General features: G+C 49.4%; 2 protein-coding genes across 5 annotated transcripts in view; one reads left to right on the forward strand and one right to left on the reverse strand.

The window, feature by feature from the left end:
• Nucleotides 1–1,601: 1,601 nt before the first annotated feature.
• Nucleotides 1,602–4,208, forward strand: SNAPC5 (small nuclear RNA activating complex polypeptide 5). Of its 3 annotated transcripts, none has more exons than XM_032864641.1 (3): nt 1,602–1,724; nt 3,116–3,205; nt 4,023–4,208. In XM_032864641.1, exons 1-3 carry the CDS (start codon nt 1,635–1,637, stop codon nt 4,137–4,139), a joined length of 297 nt encoding a protein of 98 aa, XP_032720532.1. In that variant the 5' UTR covers nt 1,602–1,634; the 3' UTR covers nt 4,140–4,208. The 3 variants fall into 3 exon arrangements, with proteins under 3 accessions (XP_032720532.1, XP_032720533.1, XP_032720534.1); XM_032864642.1 differs by having other exon boundaries at nt 4,026–4,208; XM_032864643.1 differs by lacking the exon at nt 3,116–3,205 and having other exon boundaries at nt 4,026–4,208.
• Nucleotides 4,209–6,888: 2,680 nt separating this feature from the next.
• MAP2K1 (mitogen-activated protein kinase kinase 1) overlaps nt 6,889–15,738 on the reverse strand; it is a 77,949-nt gene continuing 69,099 nt past the window's right edge. For both annotated transcript variants that reach the window (XM_032864639.1, XM_032864640.1), the window contains exons 6-11: nt 14,806–14,930; nt 12,614–12,815; nt 11,213–11,277; nt 8,702–8,763; nt 8,263–8,308; nt 6,889–7,924 (exon numbers count right to left, since the gene is read on the reverse strand). In XM_032864639.1, coding sequence (XP_032720530.1) covers nt 7,811–7,924; nt 8,263–8,308; nt 8,702–8,763; nt 11,213–11,277; nt 12,614–12,815; nt 14,806–14,930 — 614 coding nt within the window. In that variant the 3' untranslated portion in view covers nt 6,889–7,810. The remainder of the gene's footprint in view (nt 7,925–8,262; nt 8,309–8,701; nt 8,764–11,212; nt 11,278–12,613; nt 12,816–14,805; nt 14,931–15,738) is intronic.

The raw sequence follows: 15,738 nt of genomic DNA on the forward strand, positions 1-15,738 counted from the left end.
CTCTAAAATCTTTTTTAAAAAGATATATCACTCCTCCCTCCAAAACCAAAAACTACATCTTGGAAACAGGTAAAATTACTTAAGAGGTTTTTTTTCTCAGTACCACAAGAGGGCAGGATCTATGTACTTCAAGGTACAGCAGTAAGAAATTGATGGTTCCTGGGGCGCCTGGGTGGCTCAGTAAGCCTCTGCCTTGGGCTCAGGTCATGATCTTGGGGTCCTGGGATCGAGCTCCGCATCGGGCTCTCTGCTTGGTGGGAAACCTGCTTCCCCTCTCTGCCTGCTTGTGGTAGCTTTCTGTCAAAGTTTTGTTTTTTTTTTAATTGATGGTTCCTCCACAAAGGTTCCTATTAACTTGCTGCGATAGAGTACAGTTATTAGAGGAAATGCTACCCTCACTATTTTGACCCATAGTATAGGGTGTCAGAAGCATTTTCCAGAACTACTTGGGTTTTTGCAGTTTTAGTGAAGGGATGGATATGTTGAGTATATCGCAGAGAAGTGTGTCCAGAAGGACATTGTGGGGGCGCCTGGGTAGCTCTGGGTTAAAGCCTCTGCCTTCGGCTCAAGTCATGATCCCAGAGTCCTGGGATGGAGCCCCACATTGGGCTCTCTGCTCAGCAGGAGGCCTGCTTCCTGCTCTCTCTGCCTGCTTCTCTCCAACTTGTGGTCTGTCAAAATCTTTTAAAAAAAGGTCATTGGGGTTTTTTCCTACCCTGTTTTGTCAGCGTATCTTGACCACCTTAAGGGTTGACCTGTCTTGACCTATGTTTTGTCTCTTATAAGGGTGGTTTTGCATCTGGTTTCCTTTGGTAACCTTAAAATCCAGATCCAGGTTATCGATCTCCATCCCTTAGCGGTGAAAGGCACCGCGTCCCAACTGAATGTTAGCAATGGTTTATTTTCCTGTTACAACTTGTGCTGCCTCCTGGGAACCACTATCAGGTGACCAGGAATCCTTGCCTGCAAAAATCAACAGGGCTTGTGAGACTCTGCCCTAGTTGCTTGTGTTTTGGGTCTCTGCCCTCAGGTGCGTCTGCAGGTTTTGTGGAGTTATAAAGAGCCATCTGTTGCAAAAACATTGAAAGTATGATGCTGGGAGTACTGCTCAAAAGCAGCATTTGGAAGTGGGTACTTGACCGTTTTTACCTCCCAAGTTCTTTATTGCTCCACGCCCTGTGCTTTAGGATTCCTGGTGATTACTGAACTCCAGTGTTTTCGGTTAAAAACCCGGGATTGGGGGCGCCTGGGTGGCTCAGTGCGTTGAGCCGCTGCCTTCGGCTCGGGTCATGATCTCGGGTTCCCGGAATCGAGCCCCGCATCGGGCTCTGCTCGGCGGGGAGCCTGCTTCCTCCTTTCTCTCTGCCTGCCTCTGCCTGCTTGTGATCTCTCTGTCAAATAAATAAAATCTTAATAAATAATAAATAAAACAAACAAATCCGGAATTGTGCTGGGCAGAGCGTGCACACCCAGAAGCAGCAGGCGGTAGCAGCGAACGGTAACGCGCAGCGAGCCGGAAGCGCCTTGGCCCACGAGGCTCCAGCCCCGCCCAGTCCGCCGCTGTGTTTCCGGAAACGCGGGGCTCATGACGTCATTACCGAGCGCCAGGCAGAAGGTGGGCGGGAGGGGACGCCATGCTTAGCCGGCTTCAGGAGCTGCGCAAGGAGGAGGAGACGCTGCTGCGGTTGAAGGCGGCCTTGCACGACCAGTTGAACCGGCTCAAGGTGACCCCCCAATTCTCTCCCACCCCTCCGCCACCGCGGGAACCCTAGGCGTCGGCGGCGTCCACCTGGTGGTTGACAAGCCCTTGGGAAGTGTGTTTGATATTGCGAGCCCACTCGTGTCAGAATCTGGATCCTGCAGGTCTAGGCTGAGGTCCAGCGATGTGTACGTGCGGCAGAGTCCCCGCCACGCTCCCAACACACGTAAATGCAGGTGCTCCGCACACCATGTGCGGACCGCTTCCTCCCGAGTTCCTTCAGCATGTGCTAGCCACTGTTTACTGGCTCCATTTGGCGCTTGAAACAGCTCCAGTATTGTTAAGCCAGAGGAGAGTAGATCCGTTGTGCAAAGAAAGCAAGCGAGGCCCTGAGGAAAGAGACTTGTAGCGCGCCGTTCCCAATAGCTTTTCTTCTGGCAGCTGCTGCGGATTCCACGGCCCGGACGAGATTTAGGTGCACCAGGGCCATTTCCCACACCTGTGCCTAATCCACCCTCTGTCCCAGTGAGATGATGTTGACAAGAACTCTTCTTCAGGATCTTAAGTCCAAATGCGATGCAGGTTATGAAGGCCATTTTTAAGCTGAAAAGCACTGTACAGCTGCGACATAATATAAATATTACTTTGCTCAGGACAGTTGTAATGGGCGCACTTAATTATGTTCTTGTATCACTAGTACCACTAGTATCACTAGTACCTGTACAAAGTACCCGGTGGGTGTATGTCCTGTATGATGGTGAGGATGATCTCTAAAGCCTCAGTTCCTTTACGCTCCAGGAAACACTTGTACTTTCTATTCTTTGTGTGTGTGTACTTTTTATTCTTCCAGCCTTCCCTTTCTCATTACTGGGTAGAATTCCATAGTCTGGGGGCGCCTGGGTTGCTCAGTGGGTTAAAGCCTCTGCCTTCCACTCAGGTCATGATCCCAGTGTCCTGGGATTGAGCCCCGCATCGGGCTCCCTGCTCAGCAGGAGCCTGCTTCCCCCACCCTCCTGCATGCCTCTGCCTACTTGTGATCTCTGTCAAATAAATAAATAAAATCTTGGGGGGGGGGGGGGGAAGTCTGGGGAATTGGCCTTCTGTGGAATCAGAAGATGGCTTGCTTTTTTAAGGGCACACTTGGCTTTTCTACCCAGATCTTACCTATCTAGGGGAATGAAAGTCTTGCCACAGCTTCGAGATATCTGTACACCCAGGGGGAAGGAGCTGGAGGTTTTTCTTGGCTCCTTTCCTTAAAATGTGGGAAAAGATTAAAAGCCCCATCCTTCCCTCTAGAATAGCTGTTTTCACTTCTCCTCATGCTGTTAAGCCTTTGACAGCGTGTTCAGCAAATTTTACCCATGTCAGTAGTCCGGTGAAATAGTAAGCAAAGTGTCCTCACCTCTTCTCTTCTAGGTTGAAGAACTGGCCCTCCAATCAATGATTAGTTCTAGGAGAGGGGATGAGATGTTGTCTTCTCAGCCTGCACCTGAACAGTCACCTGATGTAAGTTGAATCAGGTGTGGGCCTAGGGAGAGAATGCAAAGTGCATTCTGCTCTGGTGCTGCCTGGAGGCCAAAACTTTTTGTAAATTACATTATCATGCCCAGAGGACTCAGGGAATTGCTTATAAGAATGTTCTAGCGTTATAAACTGGCTATTTCAGTATCACTGTTTTAGACCGGGAACAGCCTCTTTTCTACCAGCTAGTCAGACCTTGATTTCTTAGGTACTGTGGTATTGCCTGCACCCTCCTAGCCATCTGACCTCTGTAGTTACTCCAGTGAACCCAGGGAGAGTTGGAGAGCTTTGCAGGAGTTTGTCAGAACTTCCACTGCTTCATGAATAAGTAAGCCTGGGACTTAAGAACAGATTGTAGCTTCAACTACAAAGCATAGTGCTAAAAAATGAGTTCCAGTCCTCAACATCGCCTTCTACTAATGCCCTCAAGTAAAATAGTATAATATTATTCTTTCTAAATATCCCATATTTGAGCACTTTGTCTCCCAGGTGTATTTAAGCCATTTAAAACCATTTGAAAGCACACCTAAGCCAGCATAATTCTTAATGCACGAACCATGGTTGTAGACATTTGACATTCTGTCAAATCCACGGCATTTAGTCTCCTCCCATTTTGGCAGTGGGGCGGGGTGGGGGTAAGAGGGTCAGGGTAGAAATTGGAAAAATAGGAAGTGGCCTTACCTCCTGATGATAATTGTTGTGGATGAAGGTGCAACTGAAATCTGATTTTAAAACATATTTAAGAATTTGCTGGTTTGAGGCCAGTGTCTTTTCTACTAACCCATAATGTCCTTGCCTAAAGCAGATGTTGGTTCATGTTGACAATGAAGCATCAATCAACCAAACGGCACTGGAGTTGAGCACAAGGAGCCATGTGCCCGAAGAGGAGGAGGAAGAGGAAGAAGAATCAGATTCCTGAAGCAGGGTAGGGAAGAACCAAGCTTAGTTACAGGAACTAAGTTACTACATCTGAGGAACTTTTGTCTCTCCAAGAAAATTTTCTTTCCATGGGCCCTCTGGTCGTCTTTAAAAGGAACAAGAACTTTAGGTTGTGTAGTCGTGAAAATGGTTCCATCAAGAACTCAAGTTTCGGAACACTTTAACAAAAATTAGTGCCATATGGAAAAGTAGACATGCAGTGTCTTAGCATTGAGCAATACGGATGGTACTGTAACTGTATTCTGGTCAGATTTAGTAATTATGCTCAAAACAAAGTTTACTCTAAAATGCTATTGAGAAAGTCTGGCATTTGCACAAAGGGCAGAGTTTAAATACAAGCCAGCCTTTTCAGTCAGCAATACCTCTTTTAAGAAAACCAATTAAAGGTTCTGTGGATGCCACTGAACTATTGTGAGCAGAGCAAGGCTGAGGTCTAGGAGAGAAGGATGACAAGTGAGGAGCCAGAGGGCCACTTGAGAACACAAGCTGATGCCACCTCTCGGTGGAGCAGGTAGGAACTCTCTACTGTAGAGGGCTTTGGGGGGGCTGCCATCACCTGTAGGTTGAGACATCACAGTGGAAAAAATGTGCTTAGAAATAAAGTACAGATAGGGGCGCCTGGGTGGCTCAGTGGGTTAAAGCCTCTGCCTTCAGCTTAGGCCACGATCCCAGTGTCCTGGGATTGAGCCCCGCATCGGGCTCCCTGCTCAGCAGGAGCCTGCTTCCCCCACCCTCCTGCATGCCTCTGCCTACTTGTGATCTCTGTCAAATAAACAAATGAAATCTTAAAAAAAAAAAAAGAAAGAAAAAGTAAGTACAGATAAACAGCTGTCCGTGCAGCTTTCTGGTTTCCAGATAGCAACAGAGGAAAGGATTAGTTCCTCCCCTGGGGCAAAAAAGTAAAGCAGAATGGTTTAAACCCCATTTCTGGACTTGGGGAATGTGCCATTAAATCACTGTGCTTGGGAGATTGGGGTTTCGTACTGATCACAGTTACAGAGTAACAGCTGTTAAAACTTCCTACTTACAGCTGAGATTCACTTCTCCATACTGTCCCTCTTCCGGTGAATATACAGTTAAGTAGTTGCTTAATTTTATAAAAGCAATTTGCCCTGCCCAAGCAACAGAAAAGCCAGACAAAACCGAAAGACCCTCCTCAAGCAGAACTTGTTCTGTAACCGTTCCAGAAGAGACCATGAGTGTATTTATTAGTCAACATTTCATTAAAAGTTATTTTGAGCTACTCTTACATAGAAGTTTAAATGAGCATGTTTCTTGGAAAAGACTGTGCAGACTGTTGTGCGATGAAAAGCAATCAATCTATACGCTTAGGGGTTTATTTAAAATAGGAGCGTGGGATTCTGAGAGCTAGAGAAGTTGGCTCTGAGTTGTAGCTCTACCACTAACTGGTTGCTTGTCTTCTTAACTCGTTGCAGCTCTCAGTCCTGTGGGTAAAAGGACAATATTCCGACAAGGTAGTATGTAAAAATCCAACTATTGTCGGTGTCGCAACAAGAAGAAGACTAAGGGAGGGACTTGACAAAGGGAAAGCAAGACTGAGGCAGGTGACCTCATTCTTGAGAACAAGATCATTCTCGGTAAAAATTACTAGGAAGAAACCTCTTGACTCTCAAAATGTAACACACATTTGCATGTAAATAGGGAATTTAAAACACCCCTCAAAAGACACTGAACACGAAAGCATTCAGATCCTGGTATTAGACTGCAGGTTACACCTTCCTCCTAAGATGAAGTTTGCACATTTTAATGAGACCTTCTCGGTTCATATCCTCTCCATTAGCAAAAGACGTAAGTTGTGAGTCTTAAACCTCGGTTTGAATGGATGTTGAAAGACATAGGTTAGACTGTTGACTTCGAACAGATGTTAGCCGCCTGGCAAGAGAAAACGGACTGGCCAAAGCTGGCTTGTATATACCACAAAGCGGTTTGTAACGTCCTGGCTGCCTTCCAAGCTGTAGGAGATCCAGAATGGAACTACCTACTCAGGAGATTTACCCAGGTCCTGTTTTTAGTCTAAAAACAAAATGGGCCTTTTGTTTTTAAAGATGTGTTTATTTTGGTTTTCTATAACCTGCCCTCTTGAAGAAAATGAGGAAGGAGGTGCTGACCAGGCATCATCACAAGTATCTCAAGTTCTGAAAGTCACTTGGGCAGCAAAGGTCAGTGGGATATGGCTTTGTTTTCTGTGACTTCACTGCTACCTCGCAGGCAGGACAAAGCCAGTATCAGGTCCATTCCTCTCCAAGAAAGTGTAAAGAAGTCACTGGTAAAAGAGGGGAGAGTACTGCTCAGTGGAAGAAAGCAGCACAGGATTGGGTGTCCCAGGTGGAGGCTCCCACACCAGTCAGGCATGGCAAGCCAAGAGCAGTGTGCCCCTGGGAGCACACCGGTGACACCACAAGCCCCACCTGCTTTTCCCTGTGTCGAAATGGCAGGAAGAGATGGGATCTATTCACAGGTCCACAGGAAAGGTAGCTGGAAGATTCACACATAAGTGGAGGAAAGGGCTGGACAAAGTCCAAAGCCTGGAATCACAGGAAGATCCATTAGTCCAGAGCATGGAACTTGTCCTCAGTGTGGCATTTCTGTCTTCCAGCCTCCTTCCTGTCTCCACCTGTGCCCTCACTATAAGGCTTGGCCAAATCGTCTGACTTTGTGTATGTGTGTGTACCAGAGACACTGAAAATCCTACCACAAAAGTAGACATATTTTTCCATCCTTTTAACTTGATAGTATATTTATTAGAATAAGAGATTAGATTTGTTAAACATCTGGACTGAAATGGTTAAAAGGATTTTCATACAGTTTTTAGGCACTATACACACTTGTTTACAATAGCATCAGTGCTTGGATTTGGGGAAAGAAATCGCATACATTTTAATGCCTTGATCCATTTGTAACATTCAAAGTAACCACCATTTTAGAAACACTAATTCAAACTCAAAGAGACATAAACCACTAAATATCCCACATAATATATTTAAAAATAAATATAGAAATACAACCAGAAGTCTACAATCATCCCAGTAGACAGACTGGTGAAGCCCCAGCTATCATGGCAGTGAAGGGCTCTGGCTAGATTTTGATAGAAATTGCTTCATTCTACACCAAAAGCAAAAATATAATAACATGATATATACTTTCTGATGTTCTTTTTTGTAGCAGCAAAGCATGCTTCACATGCACTGCCTGTGAAGGATCTTACAAGGCCCCTTCCTGCTCAAATGGAAGGTCTGCCTGGCAAGAATGCAGTACCACCAAGTGTCAGAATCCTGAAAATACAGGCAGCTAGCCAGTCACGGTGAGGAAAGAGCAGTGCAATTTTCAGTAAGTAAGAATGACTACCCACAGTCACCAAAGTTTCACTGTAATTCCACATTGCGCATGTGTTGATCGACATACACAAAAATAGCCCCAAGCACAAAGCCAATCCACTTAGGGAGAGAACAGGAAGAATAAAGACAATAATATTAAAAATGACACAAATAGAATTTTGGCACATGCTGTGTTCTTCATCCCTTGTCATAGGTGAGATGCACGTCTGAACAGAGACAAGCACGGGCAAGAGGCCCGGAAGCGACATGGCACACCACTGGGCAGGGGACTCGTTCTCTACCACTTCCCACATACTTAGACGCCAGCTGCATGGGTCGGTGTGCTGGGCTGGTTAAGGCCAATGGTGGAGCAGAGCCAACCTGCAAAATCCACTTCCTCCCCATCAGATCTCTTGATAAAGGCATGAACCTGTGTGCAGGGAAATGGAGAGTAAGTGGTGTTAAAAAACCTTGAAAAGAAAGGTCAAGAGTCCTGGGGCTAGAGCTTCGCTTGGAAGGTACCCCTGGAACCCGTCCTGGGGCAGCAGTCAGTGCTAAAGTGGCCAGCTGCTGCCAGAAGGGCCCCCGCTTGGCCTTTACACTGCTGGGGGGACACAAGAGGCTGACGTTCAGGATCCTGCAGCCCCTGGGGCAGCGGGAGCACAGCAGTCAAGGCAGAGCAGGGAATGGGCTCAGGGAGTAGTGGGCAGATGACTAACAGAGAACAAACGAATAATTTGTGTACAAATTGGAAATCCGTGGCCTTACCATGAGTTGCTTCAGATCTGCTCTCTCTGCTGGGTTTTTTATTAAGCTGAAAGAAAAAGATAATGTGAGAGAGACTGCCTGGCACTGGTTCCCACTCCAGTTACTTAACATTTACATGCCTGCCCTCCCCATGCCTTGTAGCTTCTGAGGGCCTGAGCCTTCTCCAAGGCCTTCCTGTTCAGCAGAGTGGCCTGCCTGCAGGTTAACAGATGCTTGCTGAATTAAACCACCCAAAGGCAACCTGCCAGTCCCTGTAGAGCAGGTGCCAAAAGCAGCAGCTCTGACCCACTGCTGTAGTCAGACCAGTCCCTAAAGTCGTGGCACTCTGAAGTGCAGGGAAAAGGGCAGAGCTCTGCTCCCCCAAGACCGGGGGCTAGGGGGATCGTGTGTGTGTGACAAAACCAGCATAACTCTTCTAGAGAGCAAGTCGCAGACTTACCATTTATTCACAAAATCTTGAAATTCCAGACTGAACACTCCACTGGGCAGTTTTGGAGGAGGCTGCAAATATATGTCAAGACATAAGAAAGGCCTGGCTTCCTTCTCCAGCCATGGGAGGACAGGGCTGGGGGGGCCGGGGACTGCCTGCGGGGTCACCCAGGTGGAACCGCTGGACTCACAAAGCACACTCAGAATTGCGGCCCAGTTAGTGCTCTGCCACTCACTTGTCTAGTGACTGAACAAATCACTGTTTCTCTGTAAGCCTTAGTTCATCCTCCTGTGAGATGAGGAGGGCCTCAGGGTCTCTGGGACCCTTTCCCACGGACACTGCCAACTGTAAACCTTGGAGTGTGGCATGGACACACACCAGCAATTACTAGCGGCAGCAGCTATGGGGGGGGCTGTGCAGACGTAGCCCAGGCCAGTCAGCACTGCGCATGTCACAGAAGCTACCTGAAGAGTAATAATATGTCTCCCCTTTCTGAGCCCCGAAGAAAGGGTGCAAGACGGATAATAAAACAGTAGCAGACGGAAGGCTGGGTCTGCAAGACCAGCCAGGAATGCAGCCGTGTGCAGGCATCAGCGTGAGGACAGGGGGTACGCAGTGGAGGCCACGCAGGGTCACCGGGACAGAGCCCCGGAACAGGTGGCTCATGCTCTGCACCCTCCCGTGACCTGTGCCGGGTCTGAGTGGAGCTCCGGGAGCCGACTCCAGACCGTGCCCGAGAGGTCGCTGCTTCGATGTGCAGCACAAGATGAGCAGGCGAGCTGTTGACACTGCCAAGCAGACACTGCCACTGCCTAGAAAGCCCTGCCTCTCCCCCGCCCAGGCCTCACCGGCACAGCAAGTCAGCAAGCCTCATCTGAGTCAGGGACTCAACGTCCCAGTTCTCAGGCCACCTGCTGAGGGGGGTAGAGGGAACACTCAAGGAGACACGGAGAGCTTGGCCTCCTGAGGCCAGGCTAGTAGGATGGGGGACAAAAGGGTGACAAAGCAGAGGTCGTGAGGCGCCTGCACCTGCTGCCGTGCAGCCCAGAGGCCTGGGGGTGTAGCTGGTAAAGAGGGAAGAGCACTAGGTGGAAAGGACCTGAGCTACTTTTCATCCTGGAGCCTGAGCTTTCTCACGTGTGTGAAGAGGGTGGTGAAGCCAGCTGTGCATCCCTCCCCCAAGGCAAGCAGGGCCCAGCAGGAGACTGGCAGCGGCTTACGGGGCCAGCTCCTCCCTTAATGTGGCTCCCCCCACCACCCCACCTAGCACCCAGCTCAGATCCCAGCAGTAGAGGGTGGCCTTCGCGACCACCACAGACACAAGGCACTTAAGCAGCCGAGGTCACATCCTGAACTTCTGTTCCATGTCCCAGGGTGCTTGGCATAAAGCTGGACAGTAAGGAGAGGTTAGTTAACCTCCCTGGTCGGTGAGTTATTAACTGCTGGAGGGAAGCAGGATTTCCCTGTTGAGTTTGTAAGGGACAAGGGGACCTTTCTGAGGTCTGGTTTTAGAGCGCAGTAGGAATATGAAAAGTCACTCTGCTAGTCTGAGGAAGAAGAGCACAGGGCTATGCCTTTGACCGTGCACCCCAGCAGCTTCCCCAACATCACAGAACTGGTCGTTTCTCACCCACTATCCATGCTGCCCCTCAGGCGGCTGTGCTGGCCTTGCCACCCAACATCCCGTCCCGAAGCCCTGCTCCTCCAGCCCTGTCCCACCCGCCCCTGCCACACTGCTTCCCACCCCCTCTAACCCGGGTTGGAGGACTGCTGGTCCTTCTCTTCCATCCTCTGTCCTCTTTTCACTTAAACCTACTGGTGTAGGTGTTACACAAACAATGTGTTCTTTGCATTAAAGTCAGTCAGCAGCAATAAGCCAAAAGAAACTTCCGTCACCCCAAGAAAACCACTGTTTCCTAATAATTTCCAGACTTCATATGCACATACATGCATAGATTTTTTCCATAAAGACTTTTTAAAGAATTGACCACAGTATACACAGTACTTTGTAGTATTTTCCACACAGTCTATAGTGAATATCTTCCATTTCTACACTGTCATTTTTTTTTTTTTTACACCTACTGGTTTTTAAAGGCACTTACCAGAGAAAACCCTACCCTACAGGGATGTATGTATTTGCCTTTCCTCCCAATGGAGCTAGTGGTCTTCGCTACCAGGGACTTCTGTTTTTCCACCTGTGGACCCCGCCTCATCCCTACCTTCAGCCCACAGTGCCCAGCCCACAGTAAGTGCACAAGGACTGCCTGATGAATGAAGCCACAGGCATGGCGTGGGCACACTGGGGGCTCCTGACTGAGAAAGGGACAAACACAGAGCTACCCAAGGCTGTTCCCTGGGGAAGGGACACCTGCCCCCCACTCCAACAGCACGATGCCCCATGAGAAACCCTCAGGGCCCAAGAAGCCCCACTGCTCGAACAGCTAACAGGTATCCCAATCAAATTAACTGTTTGCTTAAGAGAAGCAAATACGAAGGTCAAAGAAACCATGCAGCACTTACCTCGTTGACTATGTAATCCAGCAGTTCAAAAATCGCCATGGGAGGTCGGCTGTCCATTCCATAAGCTACATATTTCACAAGAAAAAAGAAAACACTTCTCAGAAAAACAGTAAGTTATTTGTCAACATGAGGCTAGGGATTGGAGCATGGGTCCTGGGGACCGGAACAGGGTCATGGATAATAAGCAGAGACACAGATAAGGCCGAACACAGAGCGGACCAGCAGAGGCCACAGAGTTGGTCAGCCAGGGTAGGATTCTGGGCTCTCCCACCCCCCAGGTCTGTGACCTTGAGCAAATCCACTGACTGCTGAGAATGGACTCTGCTACAGTGGAGGTGGATAATCATGCCTGCCCTTCTTCCCTTCTTTACACTGAGAGAGGAGAAAATGAGGTAATAACTAAGTAACTCAAGGACTGTTTTAGTTCTCCCTGAACTTGGGTCTCTTCCTTCTATCCTCCGGAGTCCCAGTCCAGCCTCAAAGGCCACAGCCACAATCCCTCCAGTGACCCACCACCATCAGCTATCCCTGCCTTCCTCTATTTCTCCCTTCATATATGCCCTCTCCTATGAGGGCCTCCCATGGAGAGATACCAGGTCGTCCTGGTCACAAATGTCCCAGTAGGAAGTACATCAGAAGATGGTGGCTGGGCCAGGATCTTCCAAATACCAGGTTTAATTCTCAGTATGCATGATCAGAGAGGCAGGCCGTGCTGCACAGCGCTCAGCACCTAGGACTCTGGCTTGGCCACTTATGGTGTGCAGTCTTGACAAGCCAGGCACTTTGTGCCTCAGTTGCCTTGACTCTAGAGGTTATAATAGTGTTCATACACGTTCACTATTAAAATTAGATAATACTCAGCAAATCCATGGAGACACAGAGTAGATCAGTGTCTACTGGTCCCCTGGGGCTGGGGGTAGGAAGAGACGAAGTGATTGCTCATGGAAGTGAGGTTTCTTTTAGGGTGATGGACATGTTCTCAAATAACACAGTCATGATGGGTGTATAACATGAAGAATATACTAAAAACCACTGAAATGTATACTTCAAAATATGCATTTTATGTTGTATGAATTCTATCTCAAAAAAAAAAAAAAAACCTACCTAAAAAAAAAAAAGTCATGGTTTTTAAAAATCAGACAGCACCTATAAAGTGCTAAATGCCATGCCAGGAACACAGCCAACACTCAACAGAGGGGGAGAAGATGTTGCTAGTAGCAATAATCTAACACCCCCCTGGAGACCTCTGCCTGCTCTGCCTCCCGCCCCAGCCCAGCATCCAGAGACAGGCAGGCAGTCTCGGGAGAATATCCAGTGAATCAGCCCTCCCAAAACCCAACAGAGTAAGGGACCCCGCCCCTCTGCCCCCAGTCCAAGTGGGGCCCACACCAGGCCACTCACAGCTGAGGGGCCTTCCAGGAGTCCTGGGTCTGGGTGGTGTCTCCGCCGCATCTCCCTCCACTGGGCACCCAAACACCAGCTCCAGCTCCTTGGCATCTGGGGGAGGGATGGGATACCTCCCCACCGCCATCTCAACCAGAGACAGCCCCATGCTCCAGATGTCCGACTGCACCGAGTAGTGAGTCCCCTGGAGTCTTTCTGGCTGCACGAGAGACAGACACAGTTCTGATCACCTGTGAGCTAATCTGGGCCCTTGCGGCTGAGGGAGAGGCCCACCCCGTGGAGGCTCAAAGGGGGGCCTCAGGCCTCCCTGCCTCTGAGGCTTGTGTGCACTGTAGGGAGTGGGCTGCCCTGCTTGGACTGGGCCCCAGCCCTGGATCTATTGATGCATTTTATCTTCTTTGCGACCTCCATTAACTGCTTTAATCTGGTCTCTGACCTGCCTCCAACCACTGTGTTCAAATCCTACCTGGCTCCCATGGCTCTGACCCATGCCTCCTCCTGGCCCTCAACTAACAGCCTCCGGCCTGCCTGGACCCCAGCTGCTGCTTCAACTGTACCCAGTTTTGCCCCGCCTTGTCACTGTCTTGGACGTGCAGGGTAGCTGGTTCAAAGCCCAGCCTGCAGGGCTCATCTTGTCACCTGGATGTGGAACATGCTTCCAGAACATGGGTCATGAACGAATTGTGTGGTGGGTCGAAAGAACAGTGGCCTTGAGAGTCGAGAAAGCTGAGCTCTAAGACCAGATCACCACAGACTCACTGACTGTCCTTGGACAACATGGAACAGTAGAAAAGGCAAAGGATCTGGGGTCAGGAAACCCCAGTTCAAGTCCCAATTCTGTGACTTGTAAACTATGTGATCCTGAGCCTCAGTTTCCTCATCTATAAAGTGGAGCTGATGAAGGTGGTGGTGAGGACAAAACGGACATCAGAAAACACCCGCTCTACTAATGGGGTTACTGAGAAGGCCAAACCCAATGGGAACAGATGTTAGATGTCGCAAAATGCTATACAAATAAGGGCTGTTACTGGCAGGAAGAGTTAGGGGGAAAAGTACATATTACTATACAAAGCGTTATTTTTATCCAGCCTTAACTGAAATAGCACATGTATTTCAAGAACTCCACAAAAAAAAAAATCTCATCCTGACCACTGTATGTGTTTTTGGACATCATTAATATCTCCCATAGGAATTTTCACTAACTCAAACACTGGACTATTTTGGAACTGATCACGTAACCACAAACACCCAAACCACTAACCCTGATCAACGGGTCCCAGGGCCTGCTGACAGATTTTGAACTTTGCAGCGGCAGGTGAGTGGCCCAGAATGCTAGCTGCTCAGTTCTTAGACACTGAGGGAAGAACCTAAAGAGCCCTGTTTCATGTTTCTGAAAGACTGTGTCACTCAAGTGGAGGGGGCGGAAATGTGGGTCAGCACTGGGCCAGTCATGCGGACATGGCTGCCCAGGTGGGGGCAGGGGGCGGGCGAGAAGGAATGAGGATGTGGGCATCAACTTCCACACATGGAAGCCGGAAGCAGGTGTGGAATTGGACCCAAAGGGCAAGTGAGGGCGTGCTGAGCACAGGGGACTAACTGGCAAGGAGACCTGGCTTTCAGTCCAGGCTCTGCATCTGCCTTTCCTCATCTCTAAAATGGGAGTGATAATCTGCTCTTCACAGGGCAACCACACACATCAGATGAGCTCACTCAAGGATGTGGAAGAGAACTCAGAAAACACCCTGTGTGCCGGGATGCCCCAGCCTCTACTTCCCCACCGGATTAATCCACGCCTGGATCTCCACGGAGATCCCCACTCACCCAGAGTCACATCTCCCCCTTTCTGAATCCTTCTCTGGAACACACTAGCCAACTACCACCTGTTCAGTCAACCAAACATTAGCCTACTTGCCTAGCACTCCACGGGCACCTACCACATGCCAGGCCCCAAGCCAGCCCCTAGGGACAACTGAGACCCCCCACCCCCCCACAGTCCTATCCCTGCCCCTGTGAAGCTTGTGGCATGGGGGTGAGAAGAGAACATGCCGATGCAGCCACCGATGCCTCCTCCCTCATTTCCTTCTCCTCCCCGCCATCATCTACCCCCTGGCGCCATGGGGGAAGCTACCCGCTTGGCTCCTATCCCCTACCAGGCAAGATGCTGGAGAAACGGAACCCACTGCTCATACCGACATGTAGGACCTTGTGCCCACGAAGGAGTTGGCCATGGAGTCGATGAGTTGCCCACTGACCCCAAAGTCACAGAGCTTGATCTCCCCACGGGAGTTCACGAGGATGTTGGAAGGCTTGACATCTGCAGGGGAGAGAACACGGAAAGGGAGGGAGTTGACACGGGTGGACTGGGGAGGGAGAAGGGTCAACATTCTCCAGAGAGTCCAGCCCTGACCATAAGTCCAAGTACCTGCGACCATCACACAGCCAGCCCCTGGCTTGCAAACACTGGACACCAAGGTCCCTTATGCCCCCTTATTCAGGGTTTGGGAAATGATTCTCAGGAGAGGAAACAACCACCTGTTGTACAACCAGGACAGAAAGGCAGCAGATTCCCACCCTGAGAATCCGAACTTGAACACATGACCCACAGGAGGTAGTCAGTTATCATGAATAATCAAGATTTCAAACTTCATTGCTTCAATCACCCTTACTGGCAAGACCGAGTATCTATGACTGGATCATGAGGCGGGAAGAAAAATACAACTAATAAAACCTGTATGCTTGCTAAGGCTACAGACCAGAGACTAAAGGGAGATGGGATGGGGGCAGGAGTTTCAATGCTTGACCTTGATACCAAGCACAGAGCATCATTTTCTGAATACATGTGGCAGAGGCTGGGAGTGAGACCTTATGATTGCCTTTCTCGGAAGTGATTTCCCAAACAGCCTACAGAGCTGAGGCCCACTGTCAGTCAAGGAGAGCCCCTCGCTGCCCTACTGGGGCCAGGCAAGGCAGTGCCTCCAGAATCAGCCCCAACCCCTTCCCTGCACTTGGACCCTCCCCACTTCCCACCGGCTGCCCCCATGACTACTAGTTCATCAGCCTTTCCCTTTGCAGAAGGAGGTTAACTTTCAAATGTTTTTCTTCCCCCACTTCCCCTGATTCAA

The sequence above is a fragment of the Lontra canadensis genome, unplaced genomic scaffold (assembly GCF_010015895.1).
Source record: "Lontra canadensis isolate GAN:19392208 unplaced genomic scaffold, GSC_riverotter_1.0 scaffold28, whole genome shotgun sequence".
NCBI lineage: Eukaryota > Metazoa > Chordata > Mammalia > Carnivora > Mustelidae > Lontra > Lontra canadensis.